Source organism: Eleutherodactylus coqui, chromosome 4 (genome assembly GCF_035609145.1).
Source record: "Eleutherodactylus coqui strain aEleCoq1 chromosome 4, aEleCoq1.hap1, whole genome shotgun sequence".
Classification (NCBI taxonomy): domain Eukaryota; kingdom Metazoa; phylum Chordata; class Amphibia; order Anura; family Eleutherodactylidae; genus Eleutherodactylus; species Eleutherodactylus coqui.
Window position 1 is genome coordinate 7,770,293 of NC_089840.1, and position 27,168 is coordinate 7,797,460.

General features: G+C 46.0%; 1 protein-coding gene across 7 annotated transcripts in view; it reads right to left on the minus strand.

Annotated features, from left to right (window-relative positions):
• The window catches only part of SON (SON DNA and RNA binding protein), a 98,967-nt gene extending 76,282 nt beyond the window's left edge, over positions 1 to 22,685 (minus strand). For 6 of the 7 annotated variants that reach the window (XR_010792501.1, XR_010792502.1, XM_066599020.1 and 3 more), the window contains exons 1-2: positions 22,534 to 22,668; positions 15,308 to 15,429 (exon numbers count right to left, since the gene is read on the minus strand). Coding sequence is in view for 5 of the 7 variants with exons in the window: in XM_066599020.1 (XP_066455117.1) it covers positions 15,308 to 15,426 (119 nt within the window). In the remaining 2 variants the exon portion in view is untranslated. Of the gene's footprint in view, positions 1 to 15,307; positions 15,430 to 22,533 lie in introns of all 7 variants that reach the window. The other variant, XM_066599021.1, reaches the window with a different exon arrangement.
• Between the last annotated feature and the right edge of the window lie 4,483 nt (positions 22,686 to 27,168).

The following is a 27,168-nucleotide window of genomic DNA, read 5'->3' on the forward strand; positions in this document are numbered from 1 at the left end:
GCCACCTATTAATGACGGCCAGGACACAGCTTCCTGTACCAGTCCCCCACAGTGAGAGTGACTGCTTACCCAACAAACTATTATGGCACAAGATTGGAGTGGTAAAACTGTAGTAGCTGAACGTGAAACACTTAAACCTCTGTATAATACATAAATTACATGCTAACACAAATAAACGTCCCTGATGAGATGTATATATAACACCGTGCAGAAGTAATTGTTACTTAGTGCATCAAAATATACACTCCAACATTAAAACTACAAAACCAAGGAGGCCAAGCCGTTTGGTTATATGCGGTAGTAGGTGTCACCAAGATATGCAAAGGATCCCATTTTCAAGCGTCTAGTTCCAATCTGTGATTTGTTGGCGGTGCCTTAAATGGTATAAAAGTAAGACCACGAGACCTCAAAAAGCAGATAAAGTCTTGGGGTACGCCTGTGCAATGCCTCCTGTTCATCGACAGAATCCTTGAACTGAGACACCTTGGATGTCACACAGGTTGTTCGCTACGTGCGTAGGCCGAGGTGTCAGCACTGTTTCAACGTTGTGTGTCCCAGTGGTTGGAAGAAAAACGACAAACTTGAATGTCAGGTGAACCTCTGCACAGATTGGAAGAATGGCACGTAGTGACCCATTCCGTACTGCGAGTCATATCCCGAGCCTAGGGCATTCAACAGCGTCTACACAAACCCTTAAAAGGCACTTGCAGGAAATTGGGCTACAAGCCACTCCCTCTCAAAGGTATCATGGAGGAGAGCAAGACAGCAAAGGAGGCTAGAATGGAGTGCCAACCTCTTCAGCGATGAGTTCGACTTTTGGTCTCGGATGCAATAGTAACTGGAGATTAGTCTGGAGACCACGTGGGGAACGTAATGAAGAAGCCTTCACAAAGGAACATCACACCAATCTACTCCTGGGATTATGGTGTGGGATGGCATAATGTACAGTAGTCAGACTTCACTAGTCTTCATTCCAGGTACACCAACAGGCCGTATGCTGCTCGTACAAGTGTGAGCAGCTTGCATGGCCTAAGCGTGGTACCGTGGCCTCTAGCGTCTCCAGACTTGTCTCCCATCAAGCACATCTAGGACATCATTGGTCAGCAATTGCAAAGGTAACCGCCAGCAGCGCATCTTGATGATTTGTGTGCCCAAGTGCATTCAGCATGGCAGAACCTTCCTTTAGACAACCATTAATAACCTCACCGATAGCATGCCAGGACGTGTAAGTGCATGCATTTCTGAATCTGGTACTTGTCCTAGATATTGAATAACTCAAGATGTTTTTTGAATATTTTGTTTCCGTATTTTCAAAATTTGCATAACATTAGGTCCATCGATGCTGCAATATTCATAATTCCATGACATTTCCTTCTTAGTGTTGCAATTTCAATGAGGAGTGTATATACAGTATTTGATATAGAAACTATTATAATTAGGGCTCATGCAACAGTGCAACGCAGAATCAGAGCGTGAAATTAAACGAAGAATTGCACTTGGCCGCAGTGCAATGCAAAGAATAGCAAGGATATAGTAGAGCAAAGGTATCAGCATTGCTACAAAGGTCCAAATGATAAACACAATCGTGCTTCCGACCTTCATATACAGATGCGAAAGCTCAGGAAGGCAGATAGAAGGAAAATTGATAATTTTGAACTATGGTGCTAGAGAAGAATGCTGCACATACCATGGACAGCAATGGTCACCAACAAGATGGTCCTAGGGCGTATCAAACCAAGAATATCGCTACAGAGAAACATCAAACAGTGTCTCATGATACGAGCCAATTCTCTGGAAACAACATTGATACTTGGCACAATTAGTGGGTCAGAAAGAAGAGGACGACAAAGAACACGCCGGCTGAACACAATCAAGGCGGATACAAATATGGAAGAACTGAAAGAAGCTGTCAAGGATAGGAAAGCATGGAGAATGATGATACATAAAGTGACCAAAAGTCGGCCTCGGCTGAATGGATAATCACCATCATTATCATCATCAACAAGTGTGGTAAAGTACACATCACAAAGTCCAAGTACATTTGTTTCATTACTTACATACGCAATTTAAAGTCTCACTGTGCTTTCTAAAAACTCAGGGACATTTCAAATGCTTTGATCACTTGGGGTCCAACTGCTGAGACCCCCACAAAACAGAAGCACTCATCTGAGCATTATCGCTGCTCCATATCTGAAGACAGGCCCATAGACTTTCTATTGAACCCATCTTTAGCTAGTGAGCAGTAATAGCCGGTATTAGAGTATCTTGACGCCACCAGGAAGTCCTGGTGGAGTCAAGATTCACAGGGGGAGACGCCCCCTGATGCTGATTGGCTGCACAGCAGGCTGGAGGCACAAGACACACAGCGGCTCACTGTTGTAGCAGCGCTGCCTGGAAAACCTTCTTCAAACCGCTTTTCCAGGACCGTCAGCGACAGGGCTTGGTGCAGAAAAAGTGATATGCGCCGGACGCAGAGTGCAGGAGCAGACGGCGGCAGACGTCCCCCAGCTGATGTGGCTTTTCCGATGCCAGAGCACGTGTTGACGGCGGCACCTGTCACCGGGGTGAGCGGGCGGCAGGGATATGAGAGTCCTGCGGCCAGACCAGAAGCCATGAGCGCGGCATAAGTCAGTGGTGGAGCGGCGTGCAGGGACCTGACAGTCTTGGCCGCAGAGCACAACCACTGACGGCGGCAGCTGTGAGCGTGGGAGCAGAAGACACGGAGCTCTATGTCCACCCGGTGGAGCACACGCGGTGAGGGCGGCAACTGTGAGCGGGGGACTTTAGGGTGAGGGTACTTTTTATTCTTTGGCTTACAATATTACATGTTCATGCTGGCATGTTACAGTGATAACATGGCAGTATTTACAGCTAATAATAGAACCCTACTAAGGCTAGTCCCCATGGTCTCAAATAACGGACTGTGTACCGTCATTTTGTTTCCTGAATACAGCTGGCATGGAAAAAAAACATTTTTTGCATGCATTCAAAACACCACTGTGTGCCTTTCACCTCTTCCCATTACAATATTTTTTATTTTTTTTTGCTTCTTTCATCCACATTTCTAAATAAATAACCTAAATTTTTCTGTGACTATGGCCACCTGCAGACGGGCAGGCCGGATCCGGCGGCGAGGATTCTCGCCGCGAGACCCGAGCGCCTGCAGGGACCAGAGCGTACTCACCCACACCCGCCGGCTCCATAGAGCATGCCGCGATTTGTTGGCCGCGCGATATTTCACGCGGCCAAATCGCTGCCGTCTGCATAGGATTGCGTTTGTTAATACAATCCTATGCAGGCTTCCAGCGGCAGAAATTCCGCGTGAAATCCCGCCACAGAATTTCCGCTCGTGTGCAGGCGGCCTATTTCAGCTTTTTTACAGTTTGTGTTATATTTACCAGTGGGAACGTTTAGTCCTAATAACATCAAAGAACTTTAAAAAATTGTAAGTGGGGTGAAATGGGGAAAAAAAGAATTCTATGGGGGGGGGGGGGGTAGTGATATTTGTTTTTATGAAGTTTACGGTGCAATTTTGCTTTTCTTTTTGCTTTATTATTAACCCCTTGAGTGGCATGCCCGGAAATTTTCCGGGACGAGCTCCACTGCTCATAGTGACATAGCCCGGAAGATTTCCGGGCTATGTATCACTATGGGAGCTGCAGAGCACAATGCCACAAGCTGTGACAGTGTGCTCTGCCTGCACAGACCCACAGAGAACAAAGCAAGGGCTTTGAAAAAACAGCAGAAGATATTGCCGACATGTCGGCAATCTCCTGCACTGGTTTGTTTACAGGTTGCTATAGAGACCATCGGCCGATGGTCTCTGTGGCAGGGAGAGCTGGTTGTTAGCTGTCAGAGGACAGCTAGGTACGAGCTCTTACAGCAGAGATCAGAGAAAACCTCCGATCTCTGCTGTGTTAACCCTTTACATGCTGCAGTCTATGTGACTGCAGCATGTAAAGGGCTGTCATCAATGCAGCATGTAAAGGGCTGTCACCATCGGACCCCCGGAATGTGATCAGGGGTCCTGATGGGTCCCTGTGGAAGTCCCCTAAAGGGACAAAAGAAAAAAAGAAAAAGAAAAAAAAAAGTAAAAAAATTATAAAAACACTTGTCTCCCTTTACTTTGTAAAAAATCAAAAATACAATCACACATGTGGTATCCCTGCGTCGTAATGACCCAGAGAAGGAAGTTAATACATTATTTAACCCCTTAATGACATGGTCCCTTTTTTTCTTTTTTCCCCATTTCTTTTTTTCCTCCCCCCTGTTTAAAAAATCACAACTTGTCCCGCAAAAAACAAGCCCTTATATGGCCATGTCAATGGAAAAATGAAAAAGTTATGGCTCTTGAGACGCAACTGCAAAACTAGTTGAAATTCAATGATTAGACCATTTTAAAAAACCTGCCCTGGTGGGCACGACAGGGTGGTAGGAAACCCGCCACTCAAGGGGTTAAACATTCTCTCTCTTGCATATTTTAATACCCATGTCTGCAATCCCTCGGAAAACAATACAAGCATAGAAATTAAATGAGAATTTTTTTAAATGAAATTCAAAAAAGGCTGCATTTCCAAAGCAATGATTAAAAGAACATGCGGGGCCTGGCTATGGAGGAGTAAAGAGTTGTGTCAGTTCAGCTCCTGTCCTCCACTTCAGAGTATATCCACCATTTTTATCTTCTAGGGACTTTATTCTCCAGAAATGGGTAATCAGAGAAGGGGGAAGCTGCCAGGAAACATACTAGTGGTATTCCTCATCCTGCAGGCACCATAAGCAACTTTACGAGGAGCCCATTCTGAGAACTCCTTGGGACCTATACCAGGCATACAAGCAGACTTGGAGAGGTTTCTCTCCACAGCCTAGTCCTCTGGGGGGCATACAAGCACACCTTGGGGAACGATGGCTGAAGCAGCATCTCTGGCGGTCACGGACCATAAAGAGACTAGCTCTCCTCCATATCGGACCTTCATTCCCAGTCACCAGAGGCCCCCCCCTGCAGGCCCGACTACTTGCAGCACGCCAACAGGATAACCAGGGGGGCTTTCTTTAACCAGCTCTCTGTCTGGAGCTAGGAACAGCATACTCCCACGCTTGCCGGCATAAGAGTCTGCCGCCATTTGGATCACGTTCCTCAGGGCTCACAGCAACAGCTGGAGATCCTGCAATGGCCGTCCACTGGCAGGAAACCCACGTGGAGGAGAGTGAATCTCACAAGCAGTGTACCGGAGCAGAGAAAAATGGCGGCAATGACAAGATGGCTTTGATACTTATACATCCTATAACAGTTGACCCCTCCTGCCTTCCCTTGTCCCACAAGACCTGCTCCCCTGTATGTGGAGCCTAATGCAACAGCAAGACCCTTCCTCTTACACCTTCCTGGGCGTCACGGGGCATTACGAGCCTACTACTATTGCTCCTAAGAACTCTGGTTCCGAAACCCACAGATCCCAATCGTCCTAGACACATTATCTGTAGGGTTTATCAGTACCTATAAAAAGAAACTATAGTACAGAAACTCCGTGATGGTGCTACGGCCTCATTCAGAGGTAAACCGTTGCAAATCTTACCAGCTCTCTCTCATCATACCTTGCAGAGTCAGCGTGCTCTACATCCCTGCTAGAAGTTTTAAGACAGTGCAATCAGAGCTACATTTAGGGTTTCCCCCTTCCGCCTATAGTTACGGCACCACTGGAAGCACCCATTTTCTTCATACTCCAGAGGATCTCATCGGTTTCCTCTCAGCATTAGACCTTCCTACCATTGCCCTCACAGATTGGCCAGACATAGGTACCCGAGTGCCCACAGTGTGTCACACCATACTCGCCAAAATCATTGCCAAAGACGCCAAAATGTCCCTGTTGTGGTGAGTCCCACCCTCTGCCTAGGCACAGCCTTGTTTTCTACCAACTGACTCTAACATGCCTGTTTTGTTCTTTTGTATTAGGCATGGGGCTGCATCACTTCCTCATAAATATGCTGCTGCGTTATTAAAGTGTGTACATAAGCAAATGCTGATACGTACATAACGTTGTCCTCTCATATAAACCCTTACGGTTTCTCTACCTCTGTAGGATCCCCAGAGGTCACCTAGCTGCACTCCTTGACTTTTTCCCTGCCTCTTTCCCCCTTATAGGGTCGATCCAGACTATAAATTTAAAAATATATATATATTTAGAACTGTAGCTGCTTCATAATCACGTGTAGACGGCACCATGTGGTTGGCCTGTGCCTCAGCCAGGGCCTATAAGGAGGAGGTTGGTGCTCTGGGGATTACACAAGAGCATATTGCAGGCTTGTGCTGTAATCCGTGATATTGTCACCTATGGCACATAGTCCGTTTTCTTCTTTCCCTGCAATGTACATTTCCTATGTGAACTGGTTCTGTGACCTTTGGCTCACTTTCTCACTGGCGATGCGGTCTGCAGGAAGGAGGAGCTCGTCTACCAACCTGGAACAATTCTCATGCAAAATAGTAACTTTTGTTAGTAGCTTTTCCTTTGTTCTCTCTTGGTTGGGTGGTCTCTTCACTTTATTCCTTCGCTCCTCTTCCTCCTCCGTCTCTCCGACCTTTTCTTCTCTCCCTCTTCTCCCTTTCTGCCGGTCCCTTTTCCCTCAGATTTTGTTTTCCAGTTTCCTTCCCTTATTCCCAATGGCTCCACTAAATTTTTGCTCCCTCAAATGTGTTGGGCTTCAATGTCCCAGAAAAGCACGGCCAGATTTTATATCAGTTACACAGAGCTCTCATTTATTTACAGGAGACGCATTCCCCCCATTTGTGATAAATAGTATACCGCATGGTTCCACAACATGAATCCTGTGACAAACTCCAGAGTCGCCACGATCACTATCCATACATTATTCCTACACGAGGTATTAGGCACTCCTGTCAACCCCAGGGGGCATGTAAGTAATTTTTAAGCTCCAAATTTGGAATACATTACTTACTCTTGCAAATTGATATCTTCCCAATCAGTGTCAAGTGAAGGCAGGTAGGACGTTGTTGACCCACTTAACAGAGGATATTATTGTGGCTGTGGGGGGGGGGGCTTCAACTTTCCTCTCTGACTGTAGACTGCTCCATCCATAGGGGTACCCCACCCTCCTCGCAGTTAAAATTGTTCCTTCAGTCCATGCGACAACTTCACTAGGTTAACGTCAAGATTTTTATCGCAATTTATATAATCTTATGGTCCACTAAAATGACATGGCCTCTGAGGCCCTACAAACCAAAGTGTCCTATTACCACAAAGCAGCCCTCCCCACCAATTCCATGGCCTTTAGGGACTCTACAGAGTCTGACATTAATCCGAAGGCGATCAACAAGACTATTAAGATGTCCCAAGACAGGAAATCTCTGGGGCCTGACTGGTTCACTCCCAGATTTTTTTATGATTTTTGATCCTAGTCTCTCTCCTGCAGGCAAAGGTTCCCCCATCTACTCCATTTCCCCACCAATTACTAATGGCCCACATCACAGTTATCCTGAAGTCAGGCAAGGATCCCTCCTTATGTGCGAGCCATCGACCCACCTCACTGATTAATGTGGATATTACGATCTTTTCCAAAGTGTCGGCAAAAAGATTGGGGCCACTCTTGCCATCCCTCATCCATAATGACCAGATTAGCTTCGTGAATGGGGACGAGCGTCCTGGAACTTGGTCTTCCTGATGTATGGGAGGGTAACACCTAGTCATCACAGTGTCCCCCCAATTGGCCCTACTCTCCATTATCCCGGGCAGCCTCTCTACGGTGATAAAAGGCATTCTGTGTCCCTTCCTGAGCAGAGACGTACGCCACCACCCTCAATGGTTGAATTAATTTGAAATGAACTATATTATGCACATGGAGCTGATGGTGGCCGAGGAGTCTATCCCTGAAAGCAAAAAAATTTAGGTAGGATGTAGGATTCAGAGGGAATTATTAGCCTCCCCATCCTTTTTAACATCCCTTCCCCTCACCCCATTTTTCTTTTTCTCTCTCCCCTTCCTTTACGTCTTTCGCTTTTCCACTCTTGCTTCCATTTTTTTATATCTTTCTCCTCCATTTTTCTCTCAGGGTCTCACTCTGCTGCAAGTGGTTTTAGTGTTAGTATTGCGGATGGCATTGTGTATGGGTGTTGGGATAACGCGGGGGATTGAAGAGTCTGAGGGTGCCTACCCACTACACTTTTTTCACTGCGAAATTCGCAGCGTTTTTTTCCTCCAGGGGTCTATGGGACTTGTCAATGTTTAAATTGCATCGCGCAAAATGGCGATTTTGCCGCGATGCATTTTTAACATTAGAAACCTGGAAAAAAACGGTGCAAATTCGCAAACGTTAGTGGGTAGTCCCCCTTAGGTCCAGTTGTAACTGTCGAACGGTTATACTGAATATTTTTGCTAATCGATGAGCTGCTCACTCGCTGTTATAATGTGGCATCTGTCACAGCCTTGACCTTCATTCACTGTAATCCTATATGATGCCATCTGAATGTTTGTTCTAGAACCTGTATTTACTTGTTTTATGCTTTCTCTAAAATAAAACAAACAGATTAAACAGAAAAAAAAGAAGAAGAAACAAAAAAGCGTACACGGGCCTCAATAAATTAACAGACTTTACAGTGAAAAATATATTTCTTTTGAATAAAGTTTTGTAGTTTCAGAGAGATATTTTTAAGCATTTGAGAACAAAACCATGTAGACATGAAGCGTATAGAGCAGTACGGCTTATTCTCCCATACATTTCTTATTGACTAACGCAATAAGTGAAGAAATTAAATAAAAAAGGGAAAACATCAAGCACACTTTTCTATCTCACAAAATAAATAATGTACATAAAGATAAGGACAGTCAAACGTAGTCGAAGGAAAGCACTTTGAGCCATGCTTGGTTAGTTATAGTCCACAGGTCCGTCAAGCAATGTCGTACTTTTTTTTTTCTTGTATTAAAACTTCTATGCTTGACCGGTAACTGTGTGATGAAGGCCGGGCTCACAGCCAGACCAGATTGCGCATGCAGGAGGCCCGCAGCAGACTCCGGGTGTGAGCACAGCCGGCGACCCTGCATACATTATTAACCTGTACTATGGTGACCACAGCGTCTTTTTTCTTCTTCAATATTTGTATTTGCCACACCGTAGCTAAGCGGTGATGCGGGTCCCTGCAGCCTATACGCAATGTTAAATGCATATGGGTTGTGGTTTCGATGGCCTCCATTGACACCAATGGAGGCTGTCCGCACGGAGTCCATGGCAAAATAGAGCATGCTGTGATTTTTCCTCTGCTCACATAATACAAAATTTGCTTTCGCGAGTGTGAGCGAAAAAGCGAAAGTACATGCTTTTCAATGGCTGCATTTTGCCGTGGACCCTCTGCATGGACGCCGATTCCACAATTGGAATCTGCCAAAGTGTGATGTAAAAAGCCCGTCATCACCAATTCCTGCTGCTGTGGCTTGGTGTCAGCTGTAATATACAGCCATGTATGGATGGGGCTTTGCTCTATGGTCAGTTACATGACATCCGTTGTATATGTATGGAGGATCTTGGGAAGGGGTTACATAGAACATGAAGATACAGCAGGGTCATATAGCAGTCTGTGGATGTCATACTATGGTTCTACATAACACAAGTGCAAACTGTGCCGAGGCGTCCGTCAGCCAAACTTCTAACTCCTGTTTTTCCACACTCCTGATTCTCTCATATGTGGCTCACGTATAATAATTAGTGATATATTTACGTAATCAAGATGGCAACATGTTTATATGGTATTTTCAAGCTGGAGTTGGGCTGGTAGATCCCTTCTGGCTGTAAAGCCCTAAGGGCTCATTCATACAACCGTATGCGGGAGTCCTGCAGTGGTCCGAATGAGCCAGCTACCTCCGTGTATGGCGGCGAGGGCACTGCCCATGACAGTATCTCAGGCATGCGGTCATGCGCAGTGTGATTTGTCTTTTATGTATAGCCACTTATATGCAAGGTATTGATCAAGACAGCGTTGCATATGCTTCCATAGAAAAGAATAGGGCTCACGCTGCATGGTACGCAGATAAATAGAGCATGCTGCGATCCTTTTCTCGAACCCATCTACACGCTAATGTGAACGAATCAATGAGAGTATTTACTTTCCTTGACTCCATTCACCACGTGTCCCGCGGCCGTGCATGGCAGACTTAATATGCATTGAAATCACAGTCATGTGAATGAGCACTAACTGCAGTAAGGTCCCGTGAAGGACTCCTTAGGCTGCCTGTCCACGGGAGATTGTTCATTGCGTTACTCGCGGCCATAATCCGGCCACAGGTAACGCAGCGAACGCTTGCAGCATCTACGAGCGTAGAATCATAGGGATTCTCCGCTCACGGGATCTAAGTGGCATGCCGTGATTCTCCGCGGTGAGCCTATCTGTCAGATAGGTCTCAGCGATGAGCCTGGCAGCGCTCCCCTGCGGCAGAATTTTGCTGGCGATATTTCGCAACAGCCGTGGGCAGGGGGGCCTTATTGTGCGGCCAAATTTATTAAAATAAAACAAGTTTTTCCACAAGATACTAGACAAGCCAACACCGCATCAGATCAGAGGCACAATCGAGGGATTTTCTAATATACGACACTTCACAAGCATCATTGTGACAGTTAGGAATTCAGTGATCACAGAAATGGTGAATTTTACTTTTTTTAAGTAAAAAATATTGCAACAATTTATTTGAGCACCAGTATTATATTAGTGATTACAGACGTTACTGCTATACATAAAGCAGAATAAATATATTTTTTTTAAATAAGTTATCAATTTAAAAATATATTGCCTTAAAAATGCATCTCTTCAAAGAAGCATATCAAATCTCCTGAACTAATTCCCCACCACCACCACATGCCCCCTGCCCCTCCCACTACACGCCTGGACTATGGTCTATCTCCTACCCCTGTACCCCCTGCATCACCTCCTCGTTGCTGCAGCCCCGCACACCATTCATGTAACTGTTGTATCGTCTATGTTCCTCTGTTTTGTAAGCGCTGCGGAATAAGGTGGTGCTATAAAAATAAAGATTATTATTATTTATCCAGTAGGGAAAGAGAACAAAAAAAATACACATCCTGAATGGACCCAATATGTGTTTTGTCTAATACCCTTCTCTGAGGCTACATTCACACGGTTGAGTTTTTCTGCCAGATATCATTCTTGCCGATATGCGTTTTTATGCCAATGTGAAACGAGGATCACTAGTGTCAGGCGAGTGCCATGCAAGGTCTTTTAAAGGTCCCACTGGAAGCAATGGGCGAGGCAATTCTTCCTCTGGACCAACATTGGCGCTCATGTGAATAAGTCCAGTCAAAAAATGGAGTTCATATTCGTGCGAGTTTTGCTTCAAAGTTGTTTGTGCTGGAACTTCTGTCGGATGCTTTACGGTTACACATTTCACAGCCATCTTATCTATCCACCCATTAATCTACCAGGTCTGAGTATTATGATATGTGATCTACATATTGTACTGGGGCTCTATATCTTGTGGTAATACCTTTATCTATGCGGACTTGGGAATTTGATTCTGGATCTTTCAGTTACTGTGATGCGGGTCTACAGTTTGGGTCTGCGATGAGTCAAAGTAACAGTTTGGTGAAACACGCAAGATGTTACTGACAAGTTTACTAGCTATGTTATGTCCATATGTGAATATTGTTCCTGCTTTACATCAAGGCCATCCTGAGACGTTGGAAATACTCTGCATAGTGGTTGTTCCTACCCTGCGTATGTTTTCAGCTATCCTCTTATAGTATATCTAAGAAGACTGAGTATTTACATTAGTTTTCGATCTCTAGCACCCTTAGTTTTCTCTATTCTTTTTTTTTTGTCCCTTAATCTAGAGTTTATAGGGATATATGAGGTGAGGTTCCAGCAAGAGGTTGCCCTTTTCGGGGAGGGTGCTCCGTACTGTTAGGCACAACAGGATATTTCTTAGGGCCCTCTCCTTTTGTATGCAAGAACAAAGATATATATATATATATATTTTTTTTTTAAACAGGACCATTCAGTTTATTTTACCAGCGAACGAGAATGACTGGTGTTGAGACAGAACAATTAGCAAACAAGCCAACGATGATTTTCATGGCTGCTCGCATGAAGTGAACAATAAGCAAACAAATGATCGTTCACCATTGGCTGTGTTTACAATGAACGATTATTGCTCAAATTCAAACAATCAAGTGATTTTTCTGAACACCAGGACTGCTCAACATTAATTTTTTCACAAGAATATTTAATGGTGATTCTAGTATTTCACTTCCTGAATTTAAATGTGTTAGGATTTTTCCATCAGGCAGGGTTTTTTTGTGACTTTTTTATAACCCCTTAGGGTAACTAAGCACTACAGTTTTTTTTTTACCGCGACATTCGCAGCGTTTTTTTTATCCTGCAGGGGTCTATGCGACTTGTAATGTTAAAATCGTCCCATAGACCCCTGCAGAAGAGAAAATGCTGCGAATTTCGCAGTCAAAAAAAACTGTAGTGGGTAGTCACCCTTAACGTTACAGAACATATAGTTACGCCCTACAGTGTCAGGGTATGTATGAAGAGAGATCGCGATTCGAATCAGTTCCATACAATGCGAGTGGCAGTAGTTTCTTACAGCCAACACCCGCCCATAACAGCTCTGATATGCCGCGACGCTCATCTGTGCTGTTAATCCTTTAAATACCCCCATCAATTTTGACAGCAGCATTTAAAAGCTCCGACCGATGTTCGGGGGGCCTGTACGGCTGCCGCGATGAGATCGCGGGTTGCTGTGTGGTTGTCATGGCAGCCGGGGGCCTTCTGAAAGGCCTCAGGGCTGCCACTGCAGAGTGCCTATCAAGCTATGCCTGTGGTGTGGCTTGATAGAATGCCTGTCAAATTGTGGTATGATGTATTGCTATGGCTCTGGGGACTAAAAAACAAAAGTAAAGAGTTTTAATAATAATTAAAAAGAAAAAAAAAATTTATATTTATAATAAAAGAATCTAAATGATAAAACAATAATAATAATCTTTATTTGTATAGCGCCAACTTATTCTGCAGCACTTAAAACAAAACATATTTGGTATCACCGCGGCCGTAAAAGTCCGATCTATCAAAGCAACGCATTAGTTACACCGCGCGGTGAATATCAGAAACCCCCCCCCCCAGAATTCTGCTTTGCTGGTCAACCAGTCTCCAAAAAAAAAATATAATAAAAAGCGATCAAAAATTTGTATTTACTCCAAATACAAATAGAAACTACAGTACCTTCTGCAAAAAAAAACAAAACCTTTGCATAACTATGTTGACGGAAGAATAAAAAAAGTTATGGCTGTCAGCAGATGGCGGCAGAAAATTATTTAAAATTAAATAGCTTTGAAAAAAATTAAAGTACAGCAAAAAAAAACCAAAAAAACAATATAAATTTGGTATCGTAGTAATCATACTGACCCATAGAATAATGTTATCATGGCATTTTTGTTGCAGCGGGTACACCATAAAAACAAGACGCACCCAAGATGGCAGAATTTAGTTTTTCTTCTCCATTTAGAATGGTTTGAAAGTTTTTCAGGACATTATATGGTGCCATTGAAAAATACAACTCGTCCCGCAAAAAACAAACCGTCATAAATCTACATCGATCAATAAATAAATGAGTTAAGATGTTTTTAAATGTGTCCAATGTTCCTTTAGGCCTCATATCTACGGGCTTAAAACCCGCAGTGTCCCTCCCGCATGCGGATCCGCATGCCCCATAGGGATGCATTGGACACCCGCAGGTAGTTAAATACCTGCGGATGTCATTTTTCCCGTCAAGCGCGGATCCGCGTGCGGGAAAAAAAATGGACATGCTCCATTTTCGTGCGGGTCTCCCGCGGGGACGGCTCCAGCAGGCTTCTATTGAAGCCTATGGAAGCCGTCCGGATCCGCGGGAGACCCGTACCAGAATTAAACTCACCTGCTCCGGACGATGCGGTTCTTACCTTCTTCGCGGCCGGATCTTCTTTCTTCGGCCCAGCGCATGCGCGCAGCACGCTGCCGGCGTGCCGAGCACATCCGCCGAGTCGAAGAAAGAAGATCCGGCCGCGAAGGAAGGAAGATCCACATCGTCCGGAGCAGGTGAGTTTATTCTGATATTTAGGCCTCATGTCCACGGGGCAGGAGGGACCCGCTACGGATTCTACATGAAGAATCCGTAGCGGTCCTGATTTTCCCCGTGGACATGAGGCCTTAGTGGATCCTGATAGACTGCATTTGGCTCCACTGCATATAAAACTGGGATAATGAAACAATTTGACGAAGCGATGGATAGAAATTCTGTGGCACTAATGTATTTGAAATCTAAATTTCCCAAAGTTAGTGATGCGAAACTGAAAGAAGGAATTCTTAAAGGGTCACAAATAAGATCAGAGATGGATAATGAAAAATTTAAGGAGCTGTTAAATCTACATATCATGCACGCTGAGAAAAAAAAAGTCAACTTGGGGGAACAGCAGCACAAAATAAGGTATGGCTGTACTGGTCTTCATACCGGCCACTAATGCTTGGGATTGATTTAGGGTGTTCGATCATTATCAGGTTACTTTTAACCTCTTTTTGTTTTTTCCTTCCCACTTCAGAAAAAAATCATAACTTTTTTTTAATTTCTCGGTTGACATGGCTGTACAAGGGGTTGTTTTTGGCGGAACCAGTTGTATTTTTACAAGGTACTATTTAATGTACCATAGAAATGTATTGAAAAACTATTAAAAATTTCCAAGCGGGATGAAATGAGAAAAAAAAAATTGTAGCGTGATTTGCATAGCTACAGCGCCACCTAACAGCGACTTTTTTACTAGAATTTTCTTTTTCATAAATTTCATCTCACTTGGAACAGCAAAATGCCCTCCAGAGGCCTCTGAGTTGGCCATGCTTAATTTTGTGAATACCCCCTGAACTTGGATACTATTCACTGCTGAACACTACATCCCTCAGCATGCCCAGGAAGCCTGACAGCTGTATTCTAGGACATGTAGGGGGTTGTTGTGCACCAGTATCCATGCATGCAGCAATCCAGAGCACAAGAACAAATTACCAGAACTCCTCTAACAGGTTGAATTAATATTTTAGTAGAAAAAAAAAAAATACAAAAATTCAGGCAGCATCAGTCACAGCTCATGCACACAGCTATATTGCAGCTTCATGCATGAGTCAGATCTAAAGGATCCTGGCCTGAGACCACAGAAACGTTTTCCCGTTCCCTTAGGAAGAGATTTGATCCCACCCTTGGCACTAAATATACAACTAGCGCACAGTAGTGTGCATGATCACACCCAACATCCCCCGTGTCACACTCACAGAGGTCCAGGACGCAGAGTTATGGGGATCTGTATGGTGGGGTCCTCACACTGTAGAGCCGCTGCCCCTGTACCTGCCTGTGATATGGAGAGATCACTTTTACGACCGGCGATTTTCATTCCCTGGCAAAGAAAATAGCGAAAAACAACATATCAATTTTTTGACTTGTTAAACCTGCAGAGCGGCTATTTTGTTAGTCAGGGAAAGAAATTCACAGGCGATGACAGCGCTCCTCTCGTCATGTCACAGGCAACACAGAGCAGCTCTACAGGTCCCAACAAACATCTCCTGCACTCCTGTGAATAAAACATGGTAGACCAACACCATATTGGAGGTTAAAGTGGTTTTCTGAGCAAAAGCTACTGATAACCTACTCTAAGGATATGTCAATATTAACTGCCGGGAACCCGTTGCTTGTGATCCTCGCTGAACTCCCAGCTCACTGTCAGGGCAGCGGGGCCGGACGTCGTCATCAGGTAATCAATAGGAACTGAAACTTCCTATTACACTTCCGCCTCCAACCCTGATGTCGGAGGCGGAAGTGCAGGAAATGTAATATCGGCTTCAGCTCTTATTGGTTTCTGTGGGAGTAGAGCCAGCTATGGCCCTTTTGCTCATCGGCGGGGATTCTGTGCGGCAGGTCCTTGGCGATTAACTATTGATGACCTATCAACGGCTTTTGCCCAGAAAACCCCTTTAAAAAGGATTATGTAAGGAGCCTGTTCAGTAGAGCGTCTCAGCTCTGCATAATGATGCACCTCAGAACGGTACAATATTCTTCCCGTAAACAATGACGTATATGATGTAACATGACCTTTGTGAAGTCAGCACCCCATCTTTCAAAAAAGTTAATTTTTTCATAAGTTCTGGATGCACCCCAAAGAGTTCTAGAGTTCCCAATTCATTTTAAAAATAGTTCTAGCGAATTAATCAAGAAAAAAAAAAAAAAAAAAATCTAGAGCTTCGAGCAATAGGAGTTTTCTTTAGAACTCTTGAGGTGCTACCCAGAACTCTTATAAAATAGCGGGATTTCCCAAAAAATTATTTACACATAATTACACTTTATAATAAAATTAGTTAGCACCTCAAGAGTTCTGAAGAAAATTCTTAATGCTCGAAGCTCTAGAACCCATATTTACAATGTTCTCGCTGATTTTCAGATGCTGGATCAAAAAATTTCAGTTATGTGTAAATAAATTCTTGGGGAAATCCCACTATTTTATAAGGCCTCATGTCCACGGGCAAAAGAAGAATTCAAATCCGCAGCAGATTTTAACTCTTCTCCTGCCCGCGGATCCGCACCCCATAGGGATGCATTGACCACCCACGGGGTAAATAAATACCCGCGGATGGTCAATAAAAGGGATTTTAAAAAAAATGGAGCATGAAAAAATCTGGACCATGCTCCATTTTCGTGCGGGTCTCCCGCGGGGACGGCTCCCGCGGGCTTCTATTGAAGCCTATGGAAGCCGTCCGGATCCGCGGGAGACAAAAATCGGAATTTACTCACCCGCTCCGTTTCTTCTCTTTGCCGCGGCGCCATCTTCTCTCAGTCACGGCCGGATCATTTTGCTTTGGGCCGGCGCATGCGCGGGGCACGTCACCGACGTCATCCTGCGCATCCGCCGGGCCGAAGAAAGAAGATCCGGCCGCGACGCAGTGAAGATGACGCGGCAGCGAAGGAAGGATCCGGAGCGTGCGAGAGGTGAGTTAATTCTGATTTATTCCTATTTTCAGCGCTCATGTCCGCGGGGCAGGAGGGACCCGCTGCAGATTCTCCATGGAGAATCCGTAGCGGGCCTGATTTTCCCCGTGGACATGAGGCCTAAGAGTTTTGGGTAGCACCTCGAGAGTTCTGAAGAAAACTCCTAATGCTCGAAGCTCTAGAACCAATATTTACAATGTTCTTGCTGATTTTTAGATGCCGGATCCAAAAATTTCAGTTATGTGTAAATAATTTTGGGGGGAAATCCCACGATTTTATAACAGTTCTGGGTAGCACCTCAAGAGTTCTGAAGAAAACTCTTAAGCTCGAAGCTCTAGAGCCCATATTTATAAAGTTCTCGCTGATTTAGTAATATCATTTTTGGAAGTTAGCACCCCAGAGATACATTTGTTGATTTTTTTGCTTAATTCTCTAGAACTATTTTTAAAATTAATTGGGAACTCTAGAAATCTTTGGGGTGCATCAAGAACTTATGAAAAAATTAACTTTTTTGAAAGATGGGGTGCTGACTTCACAGAGGTTGTAACATGCCATGTTTGAAACCGGAGGTATGCAGGATACGCGATCGATAGTTTACAACTGTCCAACCCCTTTAAGAATAGAACCCATTACATCTGTGCGAACAGAGTCTTAGTGTTATCCCCACCAGCATCATGAATCTCTATCTTACACGGACCAAGACAGCTACAACAAATCCAGATTCATCCCACTGACTTAGGCTGCCTGTTCACGTCCGGGACAGAATATCGCTAGCGATATTTCGTCGCGGGGGAGGAGGTGGGAGCGCTGACAGGTCTCCGCGATGAGCCTAATAGATGGATTTTTAAAAAAAGCATGGCGCTCCATCCGGCGTGCCGAGCGCATCCGCCGTGCGAGAGAAAGAAGATCCGACCACGACAGAGAAGACCTGCACGGCAGCTGGACAAGTGAGTAACGCCTCATGTCCACTGGTAAAATACGATTTAAAATCTGCAGCGTTTTTCCCGCAGTGTGATCCGCGCCCCATAGGGATGCATTGGAGACCCGCAGGTAGTTAAATACCTGTATATGTCATTTTCCCTTCAGGCGCGGATTGCATCTGCGGGAAAACACCCACGGTATGCTCCAGTTTTAGTGCGGGTCTCCCGCAGGCTTCTATTGAAGCCTATGGAAGCTGTCCGGATCCGCGGAACACCCGTACCTGAATTTCTGCTCTCCGGCGCAGGAGAGCAGGTGTTCAAAAGAAAGATGGAGTGCCCGGCACATGCGCGCGGCACGCTGCCGGTGTGCTGAGCACATCCGCCGGGCCGAAGAAAGAAGTTCCGGCCACGACGGAGGGAAGATCCGCAGTGTCCAGACAGGTAAGTTTAATCTTTTTTTTAGCCTCATGTCTGCGGGAAAGGAGGGACCCGCTGCAGGATTCTGCATGGAGAATCTGCGGCGGGCCTGATTTTCCCCGTGGACATGAGACCTAAATGTCTTTTTAGGCCTCGTGGCTGCGGGCATGGGTGGAAACTGCTGCGGGATTCCACACTTGGAAACCGTGCATGCCCGTGGACATGAGGCCTTACAAAAAATAAACACATTCAACACATCAGACTTTGGCCGCCTGCCACTGAAAGCCTGCACATGAAAGAGCCGGGGGCCGCCAGGCACGGGTGAGTACGCGCTGCTCCCTGCAGGCGCTGGGGTAGGGTCCCGCGGCGAGAATTCTCGCCGCCGGATCCGACCCGCCCGTCTGCAGGCGGCCTTTGGTGGATTTTTGAATCCGCAGCAGGACAGTTTCTAGTGCTGATCAGTTGCTGATTTGGTGAGGGTTGTCCCCATTGAATTATAAGAGGAAGTCAAAATCTGCAACAAAACCCCAAGTGTTAGAGAAAAAGGAAGCCAGCGTTGCTCTAGTGCAAAACGGAGCTTTATTCAACAGGTAGATCAAACACACAAGTATCCCGCGGGTAGGACCTGCCGTTACCCCCTTCCCACTGCGGCGCATTTTGTTTTTTCCATTTTCACTTTTGCTCTCTACTTTATAAAAAAACCATAACATTTTTAGTCTTTCTGTGACTGCTACACAAAGGCCTGTATTTGGGCGACATGGGTATTGTTCAATGGCAATACTGTATTTAACATACCAAAATGTTGCTTACTGTTGCCATCTTTTGACCCCCATAACCTAATTTTTTGTTGATGTAGCTGAGTAAAGACTCCTTTTAAGCGAGGTGAGCTGTAGTTTTTTTTTTTGGGTACATTCGACTTTTTAATCACTCTTTGTTTCATCGATATGAGGGGACCCAAAAGGGGCAATTCTAGCGCTGAGTGTTTTCAGCGTGAAGAATTAATAATGCAATATTTTAATAATCTGGACTTTTATAGATTCAAAACAACCAATCCTTTTACTTCTTTTTTTTTTTTTAATAAAGGGAATCTTTCACCAGAAAGTTCCCATCAGATTGCACCCAAAAAATGGCATGCGAGTAGCATAAAGTCATAATCTTACTTAGGGCTCCTGCCCACTGGCGTGATTCGCGGCCCGATATCGCCCTCGCAGTCCTTCTGACACCCCTGGATGCAAGGCGTTTTCACAAGGAAACCGCCTGACATCACTGCGGGCCTCCCTTCATCACAGCCGCAGCAGGAGATTGCAATCTTCTCCCATTGCTTTCAATGGGGCTGGTGCTGCTGCCTCTCTCATGGTGCCATACAGGGAAAAATTGCAACTGTGAATGAACCCATTCAAAAGAAGGAGCCCTTAGTGCCCAGTGTACTAATGCACCGGCTTGAATCAAGGAGGTGGTGCCATCATAGCTCAGTCAAGACGTCACACAAGACAGTCGCCCTCTTTTGTCTCTTGCACCTATTCCCTCTGTGTCTACATCAGCGCTTGTATCAGGAGGGCCGCATGGCATACGTCGGTCCATGTAGCACAGAAATCTCATGCATGTGCCCCTCTGTCTGTAGACTTGCAGAAGATTAGGCTACAAGGACTGACGTATACCATGCGCCTCTCCGTGTGTTACATATACACAAAAGACAGGAGGTGCACATGGATATTGCAGTGCTACAAGCCCTGACATTCACAAAAGGGGAGGCAGAAGAGACTGCTATCCTGGGCGATGTCCTGGCTCAGAGCAATGATGGCACCCCCTCTTTCATTCAAGGCAGCGGATGAATACACTGGGAGCTGAATATAAAGTAAAATTACGACGTTATACTACTTGCATTTTATTTTTTAAGGTTTCAGAGGCTTAAGAACGCACTAAGTTATAATTCGCAGAACAAAAACCAAAAACTGTTTTATTGATAAATAATGTAAGCCGGGGGGTGTGAAGGGACAGACGTGTGTACACTAGAGTCTATGGCAAAAAGGAAACCATAGGACAAAGGGGAACAAACCCCAAAGGTGTGAAAAAGGGGATAACAAGGCCCTGATGGGTGGTCGGGCCTAATACAAGGAGGGTTGTAAGCTGGATAGACCCCCTGTAAATCTCACCAGGCTAGCTAGTACCTCTGTGGTGTCTGACCCCCATCCCTCAGAATGGAGGTTGAGGACTGCGGCCAAAGATCCACAACCAAGGAGCCAAAGACGTAAAGAACGCTTGACGATAAACGCTAAAGAGGCCATCGATGTGCTTCACAGCAGGGGGCCTCAGTGGGGTACAGAGGATGGGTAAACCAGACCCACACAAGGGGGTTTGCAAGGTCAATGGCGATGTTGTACCGCAGTTAGCGCTGCGTTCAGGACGCTCCGCTAATCGCAGTAACAAGGGTCGAGTGTGAGAGCGGCCTGTGGGCTCATTCACACTCAGTCGGTGAGTATGCAGCGTAGTCACGGGCCAGGACTCTGCATATTCCATGTGTGCTGCGCTCATTTCTAGCGTGAACATGCAGTATATACGGAGGCATCGCGCATATTCTATACGTATTTGCACTGGCCAATTGGCTTTAATAGCCCACTTTAAGCCCTAATATGGACTCAAATAGGACATGCCGCCTGTCTGAATACCCCAGTGACAATCTTTGGGGATTCCGGGCTCTGTATATTGCTTGTAAACCAATATGGAGGCTATTTATGCCGTGTGAATGAGCCCAAAATGTGCACCAAATTCGATACATTAGCTGAGGATTTGATACAGAGAATATGCAGATAATCTGCAACAAGTCATCGGTTACCGCTGGTTTGTTCCAGCACATTCTATGATCCGCAGGTCAACCCGCCCGAATGGAAACCTGCGCGTCCGCAACTGAACTATAGCGTGCAGGTTAGACTCCGGAAAACTATTTTCAGCATGTTCAATTCCAGTGTGGTTCTTGGTTCCCGCACGGACGGCTTCCACTGAAGTCAATGGAAGCTCTTCGACACACGGCCCGTCAACGACACAGCGGACAGGCCGCCAGTTCCACGGGAAAAGCAGGAGAGTCGGAAAAAAAAAATAAAAAATTATATATATATCTCAAATCTGCACTGCACATGACCAACAGGAGCTGTAGAGATGACCCAGGGGGGTCCGCGCGGAGGCCGCCGCACACACAGGTGCGCAGTCTCCCTCACAGGTCGGGTTGTGTGCGAGATTCCGCATGCAGAATCTGACCCGTCCGTGGGCATGAGGCCTAAACCCGCCCGGCGCTCCTCTCCCCTGCGAATACTTCAGCGCTCGCTGCAACGCTGAGCGCCATCTTTAGCCCCGGTGACAGGGTGCCTGCTTCCGTCTCACCTGACCGGCAGAAGTAGTGCCGCTGGGCACCAGAGTGCCCGCAGGGAGCGCTCAGTCCTCGCCGGTGGGAGGCGCGCCGGTCCGTGCTGCTGAGGTTAGCCGCGGACTTACAACTGAATTGCCATGAAAATCTGCAATAAGGATGCAAATTTTGATGCAGATCTCGCAACGAAAAATCTGCATCACTTGCGCTACATGTGAATGCACCCGAGGACCGGCACCCGCAGCGGAACCGCGCCAGATTTTCTGCAGCAAAATCCGTATTAAAAATAAATAAATAAACATTGGCGCGGATTGCGCACATCTCGTCGCCCTCTAGCTGCGGATTCCGGCGTGCGCTCCCGCCACCCCCCCAACCAACCATCACACGGCTCCGGTTACATCTGACGGATCCATGAGGAAGCATGCTGGGGGTTGTAGTACCACAACATCTGAGGAGACGCAGCTGCGTTACAATGACCAAGGGCAAATAAAAACCTCTATAGTGCACTGCTGGGACTTGTAGTGCTGAGATAACACTGCAGGACTACAACTCCCAGCATTTCCTGCCTCCACTAGTCCGGCTGAACCGTAAACCCTGCCGGCCACATGCTGGGACTTGTTGTCCCTCAGGCCTGCTACTGGCCGCGGCCCTCGGGGGTTACCATGGCGGAGGCCGGAGGCGCCCCCTAGCTGCAGGCCGCGCTGCGCACATTCCGCAGGCCTCTCGCCTCACACACAGCGCCGTGTAGGCCCGGCCAGGCCGCGGCACCACAGCGAGGCCTCCACGCTGCCCGCCCCCTCCCGCGGACGGCTCCCCGCTCAGTCACCTGTGACGGTTCTCCTCCTGAATCTCCTTGAATTTATTCACCACGAAGGAGCGGAAGATTTGTTCTATGTTGGTCGCCATGGCGTTCCGGACCTACTCCGCCTCCTCCCGATGGTCCAGGCACTTTCCGACACACTGACGCACGGACGTGCGCGCTCACGCCGCGCCGAAGGTTACACGGAGAGCCGGCGCGCGCCCCCGCGACTCCGTCCGCTGCTCTGTGGGGCTCGCGCGCCCCAACCACTCAGCGAGCAGGAGAGAGGGCGTGACGTCATCGGTAGCAGCAAGGCGAGCGGGAACGCCTGAGGCGCGAGGGGAAGGAGGCGGGGCGTGCGCGCTCACGGGTAGAAATAACGGACGGAGTCTGTACTGTCGCCTGTTGGGGGCTGAAAAACCTCTGTACTTACAGTGGGCGATACTAATGGGGGTAGATGAAGCTGCCGAAAGGAAAAACGTTGTTGCCTGTTGCAACCAAGCACAGCGCAGCGTTCATTTTGTATTCCGTTGTTTAAAAATGAAAGCTGTGTTGTGATTGGTTAAACTGCTGAGGTAAACTCAAACCTGCGCTGTGATTGGTTAAACTGCTGAGGTAAAATCAAAGCTGTGCTGTGATTGGTTAAACTGCTGAGGTAAAATCAAAGCTGTGCTGTGATTGGTTAAACTGCTGAGGTAAAATGAAAGCTGCGTTGTGATTGGTTAAACTGCTGAGGTAAAATGAAAGCTGTGTTGTGATTGGTTAAACTGCTGAGGTAAAATCAAAGCTGTGCTGTGATTGGTTAAACTGCTGAGTTAAAATCAAAGCTACACGGTGATTGTTTAACCCTTCCATCCCCAGCAGTTCCGCTGCTTCTGAGGGAAGAGGACGTCACATCTTGGGAGGAGCGGAGCCCCGTCTACTTTATACTGGTGTAGCTCTGTTTCCATCATTGTTATCGATGTGCTTTTGGTGTCATTTTAAAGCTAAAGTTTTTGGTAAAACATTTTGGTGGCCCTAACAGAAGCAGAGTCACCGCCGTTTGAAGTGGGGTTGGGAATACTGTATTTCCAGCTGTCATTTCAGTCTGCAGATAGGGGGGACGAGCAGACAGAAGAGAAGATCTGCGGTTCCCCTGTATATCTCACGCTCCCGCAGATAGCATGAACAGCAATTCATGCCACTTATCACCCCCATCAGTCGGGGAGTATATTTGCTCTCTGATTGTCGCATAGGGGTTTTTTCCCCCTACAAAGGCAGTGAAATGCTGAGGAGCTGCTCATCTACTCGCTCCTCTACTCCGTTCTACCCTGCAACCGCTGCCCGTGGCATATAAACCGTTTTACAGAAAATAAAATGTTTATTTTTCGCTTAGGCTGCCTGCACACCGGCGGGTCGGACCCCACATGTGGGATCTCGCAGCGGGATTGTGGCGTCCCAACGGGCCACTCAGGACACGAGGTCCGTGCTAATACAGAGCTGGGAGGGCAGAGTTGGCACTTGTCATGGTGGCACTTCCAGGGAGGAAGGCACGCAACCTCGGCCCAAGTACCACCAGGCCTCTTCCGGACACCTCTGGGACACGGATGGCGTATAACGTGCGGTGAACTGTAGATATGTCACGGGTGACGCCAACGTTCCTTACGGAATGAACCTGCACACACAGTACCTTTGTAGTACCTCAGTCCCTGGGGACGGTCAGGGTTGCAAAACCTGTAGCTTTGACAGTATACAGCGTAAAACACATCGGTGCAGGAAGGACAGAAGACTCGAGGTCAGGGAGGAGAGACTGGATGACACCGGTCCTACAGGCCACGTTACCTGTAAGGTACCGCTCCTGGAGGGGCTACTCTCCAGAGGAGGATGGCGGTAGGGTCACTCCACAGCCACTCACCTGATAAGGACTTGAGTTTCTGCACGGCGGACTCTTCACTTCGCTCTTGTTAGGGATAAAATCCATGTTACGTTAATATGCTGTGGGGCTCCAAATCAGAGCTGGTTATGCCGGCCACCATGAGAAAGCAATAGACACAGGCATCACGGTCGTGTCTTAGAGCAATCTGAGTTTATTGTGTACATTGTCTTTCTTATACAAAAAATAGTAGGCGTATCAGAGGTTGAACTGCTTTACAGAGGTCGACCTGTTTTACTGGTACATAATTTTGTCTTCTCTATAAACAATGCTTTATTTGTTTGTATGTAGACATCGTGTCTGGTATCCTGATTATCATCACACTCTACATTAACAAAGCATTCCATACAACCTTTTGATCAGTGTAACGAGATAAACAAGCTCTTGGAGACATGATGGACGCTTAAGATTACACCTGTACTTAATGTAATTAAGTACTAAGCTAAATGTACGAGCATTTAGCAGACCTTTTCATAGGACACAGAATAGAGTGTACAATTTAGGCCTACAGCCTCCGGAAACGTATATTACAGATGGATGAAATGTATACATATATAAGTTTTCATGTTCATAACCCTCACAGTCCCCCATTTTGAAACAGTCCATCTTGAAAAGAGCCTTTGTAGTGGTACTATCAAGGGTGCTAAGCCACCCCTGCCGGTCTTTCTATCCTCTTCGCCGGATCCCCACTGTTGTTGCTCTTTTACGTATGACTGTTTTAACGATATCGTAGAGGGGGCGATTCCAGATAATTTGCTTGTCTCCGTATCCCACAGAATGTCCATAAATTGCAAACACTCAAAAGAATGAACAAAAGAAACAGTATTAGTAAAGGGTGAAACATAAAATCCATCATCTTTCCTGCAATAGGTGACCATTCAGTAAAAATATCATACCAGTTATACTCTGTGTCTACCTGGATCTCAATACCTAGGCTGACTAGCTTATCTCCTACCCATACATTTTTCTAATTCCATAAGGGAGAGGTTAGTAACATCCAAATGCATTTAAAGGTGTTCAGTATCTATCATTAGTCTTACAATTCTACCCAAGGATACAGTCAGAGTTGACATAGGGATAGTATCTGGGTACCAGTAGTACCTTAATGTTGCTTCAGCATCTGGCAAAAAGGTGTAAGCTTCTGTAAACCAATGTATCACCGATATGTTCTGTATACATCCAGATAATGGAGTGGTGAGATTATACATACTGGTGGTTCCAGTTCGGTTGGCAACAAAGAATATATACATATTGGGGGCCAACTTCTATCAGCATATAGAAGAAGCAGGTAACACCGTCCAATCACATATGCTGATTGAAGGCTGCTGGAAACATGGCTCATATGCGGCTGTACTCCGTCCGCATGCTAGGCCATCCAGTGTTTCTTCACAGTTCTCTATGCCATGGGTTTTACTTTCACTATAAATCATCATACCTGTGAACTTGGGCAACCAATATTGTAAAGCATATAGAGGCGGTCCGAACACCACAGGTAGTACTACAGACTTACACATCAGGCTTGTGTCCTTTACATCATAAAATCATTTCCCCAGTGCAATATTCATCAGAGCATTCTACACCATCAGCCCGGGGCCGTATCCAGGATGCTACTGGAATTACATTATTGAGAATATTTCTCCACAATTTTTCATTATTTGTCATCACATCTGACTGCTTTGTCCCTCTCGTGAATCATATATACATATTGCAGGCTACATTGTGTATAGTTTATGAATTTACTCATATTTACAAACAAATCCTTTTAAACCGCAAAACCAGATTAAAAAGCGTTAATACATCCTTATCATATCCTAATGCAAGACATCGGGGGAGGAACAAGGAAGGCATGCATTGTGCCTGAACATTTATCAATCTAGAAACATCCTGTCCTACCCCAGCCATTTTATTCTTCATCACCTCTAAATCTATAGAGTTCAGAACCCCTACACCTGTACCAATTCCCCCTAATAGGGTATCATACCATTTTCGTTTTCCTCTGGTGCAGGGTTTCATTGCCTGAAGAGAAATATTATAATGCAATATGGTTTTCTGGCTCTTTGTGGATGATAAGGGGTGTCAAATGCCTGGGAGTTACCCAGGGCAGACATGAAGTGTTGCATTATTTCACCTGTGAAATGTGTACCTCTATCTGACTCGATTACCTCTGGTACCCCGTATCTGCAGATTACCTTATTCATGAGCTTCTTTTCGGTTACCTGCTCATTTACTTTTGTAACAGGGTACGCCTCCAACCTGAAAAACATCAACAACAAGCACATATTCATACTTCCCAACACGTGGGAGCTGAATGTCGTCAATTTGCAATCCCTGAAATGGGTAGAGTGGTCCTGGCAAGAGCCTTTGTGGTCAATTTACTTCTACCCTGTTGCTTACGGCATAGCTCATGCAAAACTGGACAAATGATGTAGCAGCTACAAAGAACCCAGGGGGCAACCCTTTCTCTCTCAAGCGTAGGTAACATAGCTGCCTTCGATAGGTGAGTCTTTCCATGGATCAGCTGGGCCATCATGGGGTACAGGGATCGTGGTAGGCAAGTTACTGACCGTTTGCCATACGCCACCCTGTTCTACTGCTCCCATATTAGTCCATTTATCTTTTTCTTCTTTGCTGGCTTGTGACTGTAATGTCTTTAGTACATTAATGTTCAAATTTTTATCAAAGTCCAAATCATAGTCTCTGACTTGTGCGGTCAGTATCTTCTTTTCTTCTTTCTTCCACGGCTTGAGGGC